The 17,968-nt window shown below is 21.6% G+C and overlaps 1 protein-coding gene across 1 annotated transcript; it reads right to left on the bottom strand.

Moving 5' to 3' along the window:
• Positions 1 to 213: 213 nt before the first annotated feature.
• Positions 214 to 10,033, bottom strand: LOC135145746 (methylsterol monooxygenase 1-like). The gene is made up of 7 exons (XM_064077893.1): positions 9,955 to 10,033; positions 9,635 to 9,726; positions 9,397 to 9,518; positions 6,778 to 6,880; positions 4,736 to 4,891; positions 3,338 to 3,487; positions 214 to 359 (listed from the first exon to the last, which is right to left on the bottom strand). The coding sequence occupies exons 1-7, from the start codon at positions 9,999 to 10,001 to the stop codon at positions 214 to 216; spliced, it is 816 nt and encodes a 271-aa protein (XP_063933963.1). The 5' UTR covers positions 10,002 to 10,033.
• Positions 10,034 to 17,968: the final 7,935 nt, after the last annotated feature.

The following is a 17,968-nucleotide window of genomic DNA, read 5'->3' as shown; positions in this document are numbered from 1 at the left end:
AAAAAAAAATATTACAAAATTTTTTTTGTTATTTTTGTTACAATATAATAAATTTTTTTTTTGGTTTTTCAACTTTGCAAAAATTTATATTTTTAAAGATTTTAACAACATTAGTAAAGTTTTATAAATTATGATAAATAAAAATAAATAAATAAACTTCTAAAACAAAATATTTTATTATTATTATAATTGTTGTTGTTGCAAATAATATAATTAAGCTTCTTTTTCTCGAAGTTTTTCCATCTTTTTGCAATAATTTTCATATTGTTTGTCGGTCCCCAACAATTTGTCCCACCACGTGAAAGTAGAAGAGTAATTTCCAATTGTATTCATGTGATGAAAATCGTGAAATTTTGCCCCTTAAGAAAAATTTATAAATTTATATAAAAAAATTAAAAAATTATATATTTTTAAAATTTATAAATAAAATAAAATAATAAGTATAAATATAATGTATGGAAGTCAAGCAAAAATAATAATGGTAAAACTAATAAATAAGTAACATATATATAAATATAAAAAATAAACAAAAAATCTCAAAATTAATAAAAAGTATAACAAAAAAAATTTTTCAATTATAATTTTTTAAAAAAATCTGATAAAATTAATATAAAAAATTTGCTCCTTTTAAAAAAATATTAAAATATTAAAAAAAAACAAAAATGTATATTTATTAATAATAACAAGTTTAAATATATATAAAAATTAAATAAAAAATCATGAATATTACTAATAAATAATATAATAAATATTTTTAAAAGTAATAAAAAGGAAGTATAATATAAATATATAAAATAATAATAACTTTCAACATATATAAAAATTATAACCAACAATAATACATAGAAAAAAGTAATTAATATATAATAATTATTGTTAAAAAAAAACAGATTTAAAATAAACTAATTATTATATTCAGAATAAAAAAATAAGTTATAATATGAAACTTTAATATAAAAATTATAACAAATTATAAAAAGTGATAAATATAAATTATCAAGGCTAAAAAATAATATCGCTCTAAAATATATTTTATTTTGTTAAAAAAAAACCTACAATAAAATTTATTCAAGATATTGTACTTAAAATAATCAATAATAATAAATAAAATATAATTAGAATTTAGAAAAGAAAATAACAAAAAGTAATAAATATATAAATAATTACAAAAAAATATCAGTTTATGTTTTTATATATTCTAAATATAACTTTATAAAATAATATATAAAAATAAATAAAGATATAAACTATAATTGCTAAAAAAATTGTCTATAATATTTTTTATTTTATTAGAAGAAATCAATCAAATTTAATTAAATTTATTCAAAATATTTTAATAAGACCATCAGTAGCATTAAAATGAAGTATAATTATAAATTAGAAAAGAAAATAAAAAAAGTAAAAAATATATATTATGACTGTTAAAAAAAATACAAAATAATATTAGTTTTATGTTTTTATAGCTCATTATAAAAAAAAATTACTTATAAATATAAAACTATAATAATATTTTTATAAAAAGTATAAATAAAAAAGAGTAAAAATAATTAATTAGAAAAAAATAATAAAAAAATAATTAAAATTGCTAAAAAAATCAGTATATAATATATTTTAAACTTCATGAAAAAAATTCAGTTAAAATAAAAATTTATAAAACATTTTTAATAATAATAAAAACTTTAAGTGTAATGCTAATTAACAAAAGTAATAAATATATAATTATTATTGTTAAAAAATTATTAAATATATCAGTATTGAAATTTTTATATTTCATTATAAAAAATAACTTATAGATATAAAAACTTTATATGATATATTTATAAAAAATATAAATTTAACAAAAAGTAAAAATAAAAATTATAACTGCTGAAAATATAAATTAAAATAAAAAATAGCACTTCAATAACTTTTTTGTTTCATTTAAAAAAATTCAGTTACAAATAAAAAAGTTTATATATAATATTATAATTATAATAATAAATAAAAAAATATATTAAAAATTATAAATATATTAAAAAAAGATAATAAAAAAAGTTAAATATCAAAAAATTATAATATCAGTTTTTTAAAATTTTTATATTATAACTATATAAATATATTTAATAAATTGGAAATTATATAAAAAATATATCCATTATATATAAAAGTTACAAAGTTTATATTTATACTAAAAATTATATAGAAATATTTTTATTAATAATAAATGATAAAAAATAAATAAACATTTTTAAAATATTAAAAAAGATAATAAAATTCTAATACCGGTTTGAAAAAAATTTGAAAATTTTATAATAAACTAAAAGCAAGTTAATATAATTATTAAATAAAACTATAAAATTTTATAAAATATATAAAAAAAATTATTTATTTTTATACTTTTTAAGAGTTACAAAAGTAATATTTATTCTATAACTTATTATAAAAAATCATTTTCAATTATATTTTATAAATTAATAAAAAAAATAAAAACTTTAAAACTTTTTAAAAACTACAAAGACTATATTAATATACTTAAAAAAGTTTCATAATAATAAATAAAATAGCTGCCTTTAAAAATTTTCAAAAACTATAAAATATGAATAAATTTGACAAAAGTTAATAATAATAAATCTCAACTATAATATTTTTTTATATAATATAAAAATTATAAGTATAATATTATATTAATAGTTTTAATAAAAGTTAGTAATAATAAAAAACCGCTTCTAATATATTTTCTTAATATTAAAAAATAAAAGTATTTGAAATTATATTAATAAATTTAATAAAAGTTGATAGTTATAAGAAAACTGCTTTTATAAAGTTTTGAAAAATATAAAAATAGTAGTAATTTAAAAAAGATTATTATATTAATAAATAAAACAAAATTTAATGGTAAATAGTTATAATAACAAAACCTTTTAAAAATATTAAAAAATAAAAATAATAAAATTGATTATTATATAAATAAATTTAATAAAAGTTAAAATAATAATAAAACCGCTTCTACAATATTTTCAAAATATTAAAAAAAGGTAATTAAATTATATTAATTAATTTAAAGTTAATAAAATTATTAATAAAACCGCTTCAATATTTCTAAATAATATAAAATAAAATAATATAAATAAATTAACAAAGTTAATAATAATAATAAAAACAGCAATCGCAAAAATTTTTTATATTAAAAAATTAAAAGTAATAAATTTGATAAAAACTTAATAATAATTGTAAAAGAATATAGAAAAAAAAAAAGTAACAAAATAAGCAAAACTTTATAATAATAAAAAATCCGCCTTTAAAAAATTTTCAAAAGACTATAAAAATAAAAATAATAAATAAAATAATAATAATAAACCGCCATAATAAGGAATCAAATGTAAAGGATTATAAGGAAAATCATAGCCGGAGTGGACGTCACATGTCTCGATAAGGCGAAGAGCCACCCACGCCCACATTAAAGATACGTGCGTGCAAAAAGAAAGCAAACCAATGAAAAAGCCGATTCCTAAAACATAAATTTTATTAAAAAGATTTGTAATAATTCATTAAAATAATATTAACAAAAAATTACAAATAAAATATTTATAAAAATAAAATTTTTGCAAAAATTATTAAATTTATAAATAATTTTCATATTACCTTAGAATTTTATATATAATAAATAAAATTATTAAAGTTGCTTAATTTTAATATGTAAACTTAGTAGTACGTTAAAAAAATTAATATTTTTTAGATAAAAATAATAAAAAATTATAAATTTTTTATTATTTTTTTTAAAAAATGCTTTATATTTTATAATACCAAAAAAAATAAATAAAAATTCCTATAACAAACATAAATGGTAAAAATATAAAAAAGCTTCTTTATTAAAATAATATAAAAATAGAATTTTTTTCCCAATTTAAACAAAATATTAAGCAAAATCGTTAAAAAAAAGTAAATATTGAGTTTGAAATAAAATAATTATAAATATTGATATTAATATCTTAAGAAAAGGTTCGCTTTCCTATTTCTAATTATATTTTAAACTTTAATATAAAATAAAAATAAATTTCTAGTCAATAATAAAAAAAATTTTAAATAAGAAATATAAAAAAAAGAATATAAAAAATATATAGCCATTACGAAATACATAATATGTTATTAATATAATAAATGATTTATAAAAATTATATTATTAAAATATAATTAATTATTAATAATAATAAAAATGAATGATACATTAAAATATATTAAAAAATATTTAAAATTATTATAATTAAAATATATGTAATAATAATCTAAATGGAATATATAAAGAATATAATAATAAAATATATAAATTTAAATTAATTATATAAGAAATTTCATAAATTATTAAAATATACATAATAAATAATGATTTTTCAAAAACATATTAAAATTTTTTTTCACGTCATTATAAGATATATATTATAATAATAATAAAAATTAAAGATTATTATTATGATATAAAAATAATAAAACCGTTAACTTTTTTTTATATATATATAATAAATTTTTACTTTCCATATATAAAAATTTACTTTTTTATCAGTATTTCTTGTTTTTTCTTAACATTTTTATATATAAGATATAAAAAAGGGCACAATAACTCTTTTAGCGTATAAAGAAGCATAATCATATCATATATGAATAAAATTACTTTTAATATATAAACATTTACTTTTTTATTATTATTTATTTTTAAAAATTTATATATATAAATACTTATAATAAATAAGAAAATTCCAACCAAGCACAATTGTTTCCACGGGGTGCGCATATTCAGCCGTTAAGGAAAATGGGGCTGGAAAAGTGTGATGCACTTTATGAACGTATTTGTAAAGACTTTTGTGGTGCATCAGTTTATGAATGAAGTAATGCCACGTGTCTTCTATAAGAGCGCAGCCTATAAAAAAGTATATAAAAAATAATTTTATAAAAAAATTTTGTAAAAGTAAAAGTAAAAAGTATATAAATAAAAGTATTAATAGTAAACATTAAAAAAATTATTTCATTAAAGTAAAAGTATAAGCAAAGTTAAATAATAAATTATTATTTTGAAAAAAGTATATAAAAAAATATTTTATTGAAGCCAAAAGTGCATAATATAAAAGTTTTCAAACATGTATAAAAAAAGACTACAAAATTTTTTATATATATAAAAAATGTTTAAGTTTTAAAAATAATCAAAATATTTCCTAAAATTAGAAGATATATAAAAATGAAAATAAATAAATTAAATATTAAATTAAATTTATAAAAAATTAAGATATTGTTAATTTATAAAAAAAATATAAATCATTAATAAATTTAAACTTAATGCAATTTAATTGTAATAAAATTGAAAAAATCATTAAAATAATAGTGAAAGAAGATAAATAATAATTAAAAATAATCACTAACCAAAGAAAGTTCGTAATGAAAAAATATTTTTTTAATAGAATAAAAATAAAAGTGTAATTGATATTTTTTAATTTTTTTTTTTAAAAAATTTACTAACATAATCAGAATATATAAAAAAAAACAATAAAAAAAATAAAATTCAATTATAAAAGAAATTATTTTATAAAATAGTGATATCGAAAAAAAAAGAAAAAATATTATTAAATCATTTCAATATAATTTAATTAAAAAGAATAAACAAAAAAAAAGTTCTAATAAAAATATTCTCAAACAAGAAATAAGTTTCGTAATAAAATAAATATTTTACTTTATAAATTGTTAATATTAAAAAAATTGAAAATCTTTATTTAAAATCTCTACGAATTAAAATTAATAATATAAATATAAATAAAAATATATAAACAAATAAATTATAACAATATTTACAAAAAAAAATAAATTCTGTAAAAAAATTTTAAAGAAATAAATTTCATAATATATAAATAACAGATTATATAAAATTTTAAAAAAATTGGAAATCTTAAGTAAAATTTCTACGAATTATATTTACTAATAATAACATAAATGTATAAACAAAACATATCATAATAAAAAATATTCAAGCTTGAAATAAAGTTCGTAATATAAAAATAATAAAATAAAATAATGAAAATTTTGTTATAATAAAAAATTGTAAACTTTGATCCAAACCTCTTCAAATTAAATTAGTAATAATAATATTAATATATAAACAAAATAAATTGTAATAAAAGATATTCACAAGCATAAAATACATTTCGAAATATAAAATAATAAATTAGTAAAAATTTTATTATAAAATAATATTTTAAATTTATTTTTAGTTATAAAAAATAAATAATAATAAAAAATATTCACAAGCATAATATAAAAAAATGAATTAATAAGATTAAGTATTAAGTATTTAATTTATCATAATAAAAATATTCACAAGCATAAAATATATTTCTTAATAAAAAAAATGACATATTAATAAATATATAAATATAATAAAAAAAAAATCTTATTACTACATTAACTAACACAAATGAAAATATATAAACAAGATGAAAATTTATAATAAAAAAAAATTCATTAATAAGAAATTCAACCCTAATTGATTATTAAAAAATTTAAATATAAAAAAAAATAATTTTATTTTATTTCTCATTAAATTACTAACACATAAATACTGGTCATTTAATATAAAAAATAAATAAGTTCATAATAAAAAAAATAATTATAAAAAATATTCATATACAAGAAAATACGTTATAAAAATTATATATATAAAAAATTGAAACGTTAATTATAGAATCTTTTATTAACTTAAAATCTTTTTAAATTATTTTTGCTAGACATTAATACTAATATAAATAAATTTCGACTGACCCGCGCACTGCAAGAGAAGAATATACCAAGAAGGCATAGTTTCATAGGAAAATGGGATTTTGAAAATTTGTGTGTAAGTGTAAGTCCCCATTATTAAAGGAAACTATAAAGAATTATAAAAAAAAAAAAACTAAAATAAAATAAATTCTAATAAAAATTTTTAAGTAAAAAAATTAAAAATTTAAATATAATTTAAATTAAAAAAATTGAATAAATTCGCAATCTTCTTGTGATTAAAAAAAAGTATAATAATTATAAGTAAAAAGAAAATTTAATTATATTAAAATAATATACATTGTATTATTATTATTATTATAAAAATAAATTTAAATTAATTAAATGTTAAAACATTATTTAAAAAAAATATAAATAATTAAAATTAAAATATTAAAGAATACTATAAACTTTAAAATATTGCTATAAAAAAAAATAAAAAGTTTATTTAACTTAAATTTATATACATTTATCTAAAAAAAATTTTTTATAGAAAGATGTGAGAAAGAAATTATTTAATAAAGTTATTAATCTTATTAATCTAAAAAAAAACTATAAATAATTATTCATAAAAAATCATTAAATTTCGAAAAGTTATTATAAATTTTAATAAAAAATATTAAATTCAAGAAATGTATAAAATTTTAATAAAATCAATATAATAAATTTAAACTGAAAATTTAAAGTAATAAATATTTTTAAACTTATTATTATAAAAGAAAACTGTAAACAATAATACATATGTTGAATTAAAATAAATAATTTTTAAGTTTTAGAAATATTATAAATTTTAATAAAATCTTTTTTTTTAATATAAATTAATTTTGAAAAGTTGGTAATAAAATTTATAAAACTTAGTTAAAAAAACCTATAATTATTAATATAAAGTTTTAAAAAATATTATAAATTCTAAAAAAAAAAATATTAAATATTATTAAAATATAATATAAAAATTAGTCAAATCTTTTTAATATATAATTAAGATGAAATGTTTAATTTAATATTATAAATATATTTATATTATTAATCAAAGTAAACTATTAATAATTACAAGCCAAAAATAAAAAAAATAAAAAAAATTTTATAAATTCTAAAAAATATCTTTTTTAATAATTTATAATGCAAATTGAATAATATTATTAAAATTGATATAATTTAAAAAAAATAAGAAAATTATAAATAAAAAATAATTAAATATAAATTTATAAAATATAAATTTTAATAAAAAAATTTTTTTTAAAAGTATTAAATTCAAAAAGTTAGTAATAATTTTAAAAAAAATTTAATTATATTTATAATTAAAAAAAAATAAGTAAAGTTTTATTAAAAATAATTTAAATTATAAAAAAGTTTTTTTATTGTAATATTAATATGAAAAATGTTACTTTTAATAAAATCTTTTGTTTAAAAAAATTATTAAATATAAATAATTACAAAGCAGAATTAAATAAGAAAGTTTACAGAAAAAAATTATAAATTTAATTAAAATTTCTATTAAAATTAAAATAGATTAATAAATACAATTCTTAAACTTAAAAAACTATAAATAATTATTAATAAAAAACATATTAAATAAGTTTTATAAAATATAGTAAATTCTAATATATTCTTTTTAAATATAAAATCAAATTTAAAAAATTTTTATATGAAATGCTTAAACTTTTTAAAAAAAATTATTTAAACAAAAAAATAAAAAATTTAGTTAAAAAAAATTATAAATTATTAATATCTTTTGTATAAAATAAATGAGAATAAATAAAATCTCTTCTCCTATTAAAAGAAAACTATAATTAATTAAATGAATAAATTAAGTTATGAAAAATTATAAATTTAATAAATCTTTTATATAAAAATAAATTTAATAGCTAAAATCAAGTTTTCAAGAAGTATCTTCTATAGTTAAAAATTTTTATTAAATAAAATTAATAAAAAATTATAATAATCAATTTATTTTAGTTTTTATTTTATTATTTAAAATTTTTAATAGAAAAATTCTTCTTTCTAAAAATCGGAAAATAAGAATTTAGAATTTAAATTTTACTTAAAAAAATGTTTTTTATAAAAATTTATATTTATAATTAAGATAAAAATTCTTAAATATAAATTTTTTAATAAATGAGCCTTTTTTAAAAAAATTTATATTTAAATAAAATAAATATTTGAAATTAATAGATTTACTACAATAATAAGAGGTATTAAAAAAGTTTTTTTAATAATAATAATAATAGTAATCTGAAAATAATAAAATTATTAAAAAAAATCTTAAAATAATCTAAAAGCTTTTTAACAGAAAGTATAAAGAAAGCGAAAGATTGCAAAGTTCAAAAAAAACTCAATTATCGTAAAAAAATAACATAAGATTTACTACTGCTTAAAAAAAATTAAATTAAATTATTATTATATAAATTAATTAAAAGAATTTTTGAATTTTAAAACGCTTTTACAAATTAATATATTAAACCAAAGAATATTAATAATTCGAAATGTCAACTAATTGAAAATGTTATTACTTTAATTAATTTATAAATATAACTTTGTCAGCGCCCAGAAAGAACAAAAATAGTAATAAAATAAAAGTACAATAATAATTTTTTTTCATAAAATATATAATAACTAAGAATCCACCTGAATGCAAAAATGATTAAATAATAAAAGCTTAACGCATTTCCATTGAGCTTCAAAAGTTTCCGATCTATTAGCTTGAATTTTATAGCGTTTCATAAATGGAAGAAATTGTGAAACAAATCCTTTAAAAATAAAATAATAAATTTATAATTTTCTACAATTATATTTTCTTTCTTTAAAAGTTAGTAAACGATACGTTGTTAAAAAAATGGTTATAAATTATCAATTCGGAAATTACCTGGAAGGCAAACCAATATATATATAAGTTCATGAACAAGAAGAGAGCCCCAGGTAGCGATTTGAAATTCCGTAAAGTTGGTGGTCATATACCTTATTAAGATATTTAAAATAAATTGCTTCAAATAAAAAGAATATAAATTACTTTTTACAAAATGTAATTAAATGCAAATAAACAAAGATCTGGTATTTAAATAAACTTATCATTGTAAACTAAAACGTAGCTTTAACAATTTAAAAACGCAAACTACATATTATTATAAAATTATCAACACTCGATTATATAATATATTGTGAAGAATTTGGTAAAGTTCTTGTTACCTCCAACCAATCTCAAAATAAGAAGGAGATCGGGCTGAAAGAAGCATTACTACAAAAAAAGTAAATAAATTGGAAAATTTTTAAGAGAAAAACCAAGCCCATTCGTAATAGCTGAGCATGACAAGTAAGGGGATATCAGCTTAAACTATTGGATAAAAAATTTTATGCTCTTATAAAAGGAAATTTTTATTTTGGTAAAAAAAATTTGTGTGCGGTTTACTAGAAGCTTTTAGGTATGAAAGCATCGTTTGAGCCTTTGTAATAATTTACTAAGAGGTTGATGATTTATAAAAGAAAAAAAACCAGAATTATAAATTAACTAAGCGGCCTTCTATTCATGTTACTAAAGTAAATTTCTGACCAATACGACTTGTTTACAACTAATTAGTAAAGTTTTTTTAGTTGCACAGTGCCTAAGGCTCCGCTCCTCCCTTTCCTAAGTTACACCCCCTTTTAACCTCTAATTAGTGCGTGTGGCTACTTAGCCATTTTTGTCAGTATTTTCACAAGTATATGCATCCTGCATCATCTTACATTCCCAGGGAGAAAACCCCAGCGTGTTTATTTTCTTCATGATCTGGGCCCCCTTTTCTTGAGGCGGGGGTTCTGTTCTGGTTTCTTGTTCTTGTATGATCTGCTTATTCTATCTAGTAATCTGATGTTCTGTTTGTATTTTTTTAGTCTTTCCGTTTCTTGTTCTGATATACCTGCTGTTCCTTTTATTGTCTTATATTTCATAAAGTCTTTTACTCTATTCGTCTATTGAATGTTATCCTTATACACAACGCCAGTCATCTTCATAGAAGTGACATTACCTCTTGGTGTTACACAATGTATTTTTTGTCACAGAAGCTTTGTCTTCTTAAAAGTAAGCATATTATTGTACTTGCCTAAAGGTGATCTTTTAACTTAACAAACTGTTCAGTGTTACACCTGATAAAACACATTCTGCGCATTGTTCTTACCTTTAGACCTTCGAATATTTTACTATTATGGCAGGTGGATAACATGTATTATTTAACCTACTTCATTTATCTGGTTTATATAAATCGCAGTTTTTAAAGTAAACTTGATTAATTAAAGAAGTACACTATACGTAGAACTACATAAACCTTGTTATATATTTATTATAAACCTCACTTTATAAACATTCCTGGTAGCAAAAACACCAGTTATCTACTAACATTCAATAAGTCTTTTTAATTTAGTTATTTGGTCTTCTCAGCAATCTTATATAAGTTTCCTTGCCTTCAATTTTAACCCAATTGTTAATTAGTAAGCGGAGATCCTTTAAGCTTTGTAAAGCAGTAATACCTTTTCCGCGAAACTCGTAAAGGATCAACTTTATCTTTTTAACTGGACGTAGAGCGCACCAACGAATGTGCTTTGTGGGGCCATTATAACTTTATGTATACATGCACCCACTAGGTTGTCTCTCTATTGTTTTGATAATAATTTTGTTTAAACTGGCTTACACCTGTCATTAAACTGGAACTCCCAAGTATTAATCCATGGAGGAACCCAGTATTGATTTTTTGTAACATGTGCCCTTCTAAAAGAGTATAAATAAATTTCTGCAAAGATCACACAAGAAATTTTTGTGTGTGCTTAAACTTGCGTGAGAGCATATAGTGAAGTGGTTTTTTAAATTCTTATATAAAATATATCTGGCGAGAAACACAATTACTGTTTATAAATAGTGCACATTAACCTTTGCTTCCCTCTATTAGCGCTAGCTTTTTAAAAGAATTAAAAATAGTTTATGCCTAGATGTTGTCAACTATTGTTAAAACGCCTTAGGCTTAACACAGCTGTAATTAAAAATTTTGATCTATAGAGAATTACGCAAACGGTATTGACTTGTAATTGAGCTTGCTTCCCAGCATTCTACTAGCCGTTCGTTAATAAAGTTGCATTGCGTTAAAAAGGGTATCTAATAGTTCTACTCAGGTGTATTGATGTATTTAGGAAGGGCCATTCTGTACAAAAACTAAATTTTTTAAAGTACGCATTTTTTGTAACATAGCCCATGTGATAGCGGTATTACTGTTTATTTATGAAGGTTTGTTAGGTGCCTAATAATTTAATAGCGTCGAATTTGTAAAAAATATTTACCTTAATTATAAAGCTCGTATATATATATATATATATATTCTACATTTTTTGCTATTTTCTCGACTGGCGCCTTCATTGACCTAGTGTTATTGTTTAATAATATCTTAGTCTAGAGAGCTAAAACTAACAAGAAATCTAAATGACCAGATTGCGTTTAAGATTAATGTTAGTCTAATAACTTAGAAGTTTAGGTTAAATACTCTACTTGTAGTATTACCATATGTTTATAAAAACCCTCGTTTCGCAGAAACCAAGAGGCCTTTATGACGCACAGCAGCAGATGATTGCATTATAACTGACCGAATACACTGTAAATTAGACACTGCTTGTTGCATAACGAAAGTTTGTTCTTTATTAAAAAAAGAGGGCAGTATGCTTTAACTTCCGTCTTGACCGCTCGAGTATCACATAGTGGAATTATAACCCCTAAATACTTCACAGGTTCGCAGCTGCATACAATTCGGTCCAGGTGAAGGTTGCAACTCAATAATCAAGCTTCGTTTTTCTAGTATTCTAAAACCTCTTTATGGCACACTTTTTTTTCTAACATTTTTAAGTAATATTGTTGTAATTTTCATAACACTAAAGAAGTAGGGGAAAAAAGGTGTAAATGTATGAGTACCCATACCAGCGCCACATGTTATATAGAAAGTAAATTCTAAAAGAATCCCTAAACGCTAACACAAACAAAAGTATCCACACAGAATAATCTAAAGGTAGTCCAATTGAAAAAGTCATATACTAACATAAATAATAAATGCAATCTTAAACGTTTGGAATGAACTATGTTAACCAAATATTATAAACAAAGATGGTAATTTTCGACTGACTTTTATTAAACAAAATCGAATTTAACATTTTTGGTATAAGAATGTTAAAATTAATCTAAACATATATAAATGGAAAAACTTCTTTAACTTTTTTTTAAAAGTATTTAAAAGACTTGATTGCCTTAAATAAGGATAACTCCCTTTTTTTTCGGTTTTGCCCTTTGTGTTGTTGGCGCTATTAGTAAGAACTTAGGTTTAATCCGACAACAAGGGAAGGGGGGCGCCCTAGCTGCCTAGTGATTTAAAAGTTGCCTGCGTATCGCCCATACATGCGCTAAAGATGCGAACTATAGGGTCTCAAATATTCTTCAAATCGCTGACAAAGACTAGGTTTTAAAAATTTTTGGCGGAGTTCAACACAATTCTACTCAGAGGCACCACGAAACTCGCGTCGCCATACAAAGTGAAGTTGTTGGTGGTCAACGTTTAGTTTACGGGACAGCCATATAATTTATTGCCTCCAACTTCCTTTCCTTTATTAGAAAAATTAATGAGGCCGGAGGACAAGTGCCTCTCTTTTGAGTATTTGAGTCTTCCAAACCTCGAAAGACCAGCTTGAGCTGCTGTGGAAGAAAGCTCGGCACAAAAAGAGTTTAGTAGCAGCAGGAAGGGAAGGTAGTACGCCTTGACTATACAGGAAAGCGGAAAAGAGTTTTCTTTGTTTACTTCGAGGCCAAAAGATCGGTATAAAAGAAGGATCATATATATATATTTTTAAGATAGAAGTAACCTATATTACATTGTAAAAGAAGACTTTATATTCAAGCACATAAAAAGCATTAATTAATAAAAAAGAAACCCAAAAAATAAACAAATGCATAACTGCGTGATTCTTTAAACAAGGCTAGTGTCAGATTTCGCCCAGCAATGTTTCTTGATGGTGTTCTGTATCCCTCTTTGCAGACTATATCGCGGACTTCTGCTAGATGTTTTATTTTATTAGTTCGTTTTATGAAAGTTTTGTTGACTGAAAATTGTATAGTTATGCCAAGGATTATGTCTGTGCCACGGGCATCTTTGAAATGTATTTTTTCACAAATTATAATAAAGTATCAAGATTACTCAAAAAATTATACAGTCATCATAATAGATTTTAATTATTCGTCCACTTTACTTTATCTGTAATTATATTTTTTTAGATGATCAGAAGCTTTTAGTCCATACAGGGAAAATTAGTTGTATTACAGCATTTAAAAGATTCCTTGCAAGGTTCCATTATACTACCCCTTTTTTGTACTTAGAGATATGTATATATACTTACTTTATTTAAATTTATATGTAGAAAGACTGTAATAGTAAAATAGCCTCTTTAATGAGTTTAGAGACAGACCCCCAGCCCTAAAATAACCCTCTATGTTTACGGGCTCTATGGGCTGCGTAGGAGTAAGAACATTATCCAGTTTGACAATATACTCCATATATATGACCCTAATCCTTTCCTTGAAGAGCTTTACAACGTCAACATTAATTTTGTTGGAGAAACTGAAGATATCTAGGCCAGGATTTTCGTTAAGAAGTGAGTTTTCTTAAATACTATTGTATTTATATCGCAGCTCCTTCGAAAAACATTCAGTGGCGTTTTTTAATATTGTGTTCATAATAAGAAAATGTAGCTTTCTGAATATTAATAGAAAAAATTCCTGAATGCCTCCAGGTATTTTTGTTTTGCCTAGTACAAGGTGGCTTCCCCTTTTTCCAAATATTCCTTAAACGCCTCTCTATGTTTAAATTTTACTTAAAGATATTGTTTAAGTAACATAGGGTTAGGAAGAGAGTTATTTCCCTTAAAAAAACAAAAGCTTCTATAAAGCTTTTTTATGTTTTTCGAGGGACAAAATATTGTTGTGATATCGTCGGGGCATGGTTGTTCACTGTTATATTAAATCTATTCAGTCTAATTAGTAGGTTAGGGTTTTGAAATTATGTGAAAAAATGAAAATACAAATAAATCTTTGAATATAACGTAAATCAGAGAGCGCTCAATAGCAGTTCCTTTCGAGTGGATTCTCTTCTTCAGTGATCATCCCCTGTTATACTCGAAAAGTCTGAAACAGTGTGTTTTGGGGGTTTTTATTTTATCTAGCCAATTAAAAGACACCGTTTCTGATACTTTTTTTAAGGACTAAATGTCAGGAAGATCTACTAAAGTTTATGGTTAAAAAAATCAAATTTTTTAAAGTAGGAGACTTTTTTATAAGCTATTAATAGCCTAGAATTTGAGATTCTTCCTAATTCTTTTGCGCAAAGAATATAGCTTAGAAGTCTCTTTTAGATTTCCTTTGAGCCATAAACGAACTTAAAATCAGAAACTTTGGAATTGTCAGAATAAAAGTAATTGTCTGAGGAGGTATTCTTTAGTTTTTTTAAAAACAGTTTTAATGGTGCTAATTACTAAAGACTTTAGATAATTAGTAGGAAAACCTCTTTTTAGAATTCTATTAAAATTCTTTGTGAGAACCCAAAATCCTCTTGATGCCTACACAGGTGTTTATACCTGCTTTTAATATTTAAATTTAATTAAAGAATTCGGAAAGGGTCCTTATTTAAAATTAAAGTGTAGGTTTTCGGTAATCCACACTATTGTTGGTTGAAATTCTTTAGTGACCAGTCTAGCTTTTTGTAGGTTTTATTAATGTTCCCATTAAATTATTATTCCCTTTTGAAAATGATTTGTAATAAGAGTTGCAACCAGCATTACTCAACCCAGTAATCTTCAGAGAGATTAAATTGTTTACGCATACATCGGTTATTTCCATAGGGTTAATAAGTTCCTTCACTTAAAATGTAACAAAGAGTATTTTTTTAAACTGTGCCTATTGAATCTTTTTTTAAGACCTTGTTTTAGAGTTTCAGTTGCAACTTTATTGCCTTTCACCGTTTCGTACATCTTCAGCTACGATGCAATTATGTTACTAAGCTATAAAGTTTTTTTATTCATTTAATTAAAAAATTTGCTTGTTCTTACATTGGTCTAACAATCTTACATATTTGTAGCCCTTAGAGGCTAATAATTTCCATCGAAGGGTGATGACGTAAAATATTGTCTAGTTGTCGTGTTAGTTTAACTCTTTGGGTTTCTTTTTGCACAGTTAATATTTCATACATGTCGCATTGATCAAGTAGAATTGAACTTAAACACATTGTATACATTATTTGTTTCTTATCGCCGCTATATTTATAAATAAAACTGTTCTTTAATAGAGGATGTTTAATTTTTGGGTTAAAGGAATTAAGAAAAGGTTTTATTCAACTTTAAGCCAGGTAGTATACAGTCTTTCCTCTTTTATATCCTTCGTATATAATGAGACTCCTTTTATTAAAAAAAAATGTGACTGTGTTCTTGAACCTCGGATTAACGATTGTTTTATCTTTATATAATAAAATTAAATGTTCATTGTGGTAAGCTTTTTTATTACCATTTATTGTATTAAGAAAATTTTTTTTTACTTATAATCATAATTTAGTAATAATTTATTTTTAATGATGTGGATATGTCGTCACATTTATTTAATTTTTTATCCTCATATTGCAGTTTCCCTGAACAAAAAACTTTTTAAATGTTCCGGTTTTTTGTCATTCCTTTGACTTCATTTTCTTAATGCAAGCTTATTCGCCCTACAGTTTGATAAAGGAACACATCTCTGTAAGCACTTACGCATCAAGTGTGGTTTAAAGATAATTTTAGATAAATTTAGTTTTTTGTTTATCTGAAAGTTTCAGAGGTGCCGTTAAAGATCTGCTTGTTTAAAGTTCTGCGTATCGTGTTCCTTAAGTAATTTAATTAATTACTTTGTTTTTAATTTATTTTTAATTTGTTCGAATTTACTCATTAATAGTTGTTCACTATTATTATATAAATTCTTATAGTATAAATGTATTATATGTAGGTATAAGTTCCAGATGACTATATATAATTATTTTCATATCAAAAGATTTTAGTGATTGTGTATATACCCCTTTTAACGGGTATCTTTTTTAAGCTGGTTTTTTATATTGCGAGTATTTTTATACGACTCCTTTTACCAGACCCCAGCAATACCACCCCGTTAGCTTATTTTTGATAGTAAAAAAAACGATGAGGCTTTCCTGAGTAGCTGGAATGTTTAGAAAAATACAAAGCATTTTCAAAATTTTAAAATGAATTTTTTTTTTGCGCTTTGTTAAGTGGAAAATTTTAAAATTCTATTTAAAAAAGCTCATGGGCGTCGCCTTTCACGAAGTTGAAAAGGTCTTTGACCGCGTATGTCATAAGTAATTTCTCGCAAACTACCGGACATTAGTTACTCCTTTAACCCTCTACAACTTACTCGCGTCCTTTCTCTGGGAACGAACGCACTTTTCAAGTGAGAATTAGCGCTGCACTCTAGTCCACCGTCGACTGACAGCGACATGCGAATCTTAACCCCTCCCTCCGCGTCGTACGCTGCGCCGATGACCACGTGTCCTTAAAAAGCCCCTCATAAAATAAGAACACCTGCAACGCTACGTAGGAACCCTGATAACAGGTGCTGATGTAACCAAGTCGGTTATAAAATCCTATGAAGATAAAAAGCGCAAGAAAGTGTGATCGAGGCAAAAAATTATATAGTTACTAATGTTAGATGAAAGAACTACCGTTAAGCTAGGTAGCAAAGAACGTAGACTAAGGTCTTAGGGAAAAAGAAACTAAACGAGAGCACTAAGGATTCGTACAAATAGTATTTTAATAAGTTTGCAGAATAACAGCTGGGGACAAGGGAACTTAAAACACACGCTTTATTATAAAGCATAAACAAAATCCGTTCCATTTGAGAGGAAGAGAAGTTCACTTTATATACTTGTACAAGAGGAAGAGTAAAAAAATTAGTTACATGCTTATCGACTAGGTAAGGTTATTATTTTGTTTAAAGCACTTAATGGCGTCAAACTATATCGAAACCCTTGAATTTTAATTTTAAGATACACGGATTAATCTAATAAGGCATTATAGAGCGCTACTATAATGCTGTCGCCGTAACGGTGCCGGCAGTGAAGGGAGCCATAAACGCAGGGGAATACAGAGCAATTTTCATTACAAAAATGCACTACAC

Source organism: Zophobas morio, unplaced genomic scaffold (genome assembly GCF_036711695.1).
Source record: "Zophobas morio isolate AGI-343-1 ecotype UQ-CSIRO unplaced genomic scaffold, CSIRO_AGI_Zmor_V1 ptg000179l, whole genome shotgun sequence".
Classification (NCBI taxonomy): Eukaryota; Metazoa; Arthropoda; class Insecta; order Coleoptera; family Tenebrionidae; genus Zophobas; species Zophobas morio.
This window is presented reverse-complemented; position numbering and strand designations above follow the sequence as displayed.

Coding starts and splice junctions, on each gene's coding strand:
- LOC135145746 (XM_064077893.1), bottom strand. CDS start 10,001: ATGCTTCTTTCAGCCCGATCTCCTTCTTATTTTGAGATTGGTTGGAG. Junction 6,881..9,396: donor TTAATCATTTTTGCATTCAG/GTGGATTCTTAG, acceptor AATTCTTTATAG/TTTCCTTTAATAATGGGGAC. Junction 360..3,337: donor TTTGATTCCTTATTATGGCG/GTTTATTATTAT, acceptor ATTTTTCTTAAG/GGGCAAAATTTCACGATTTT.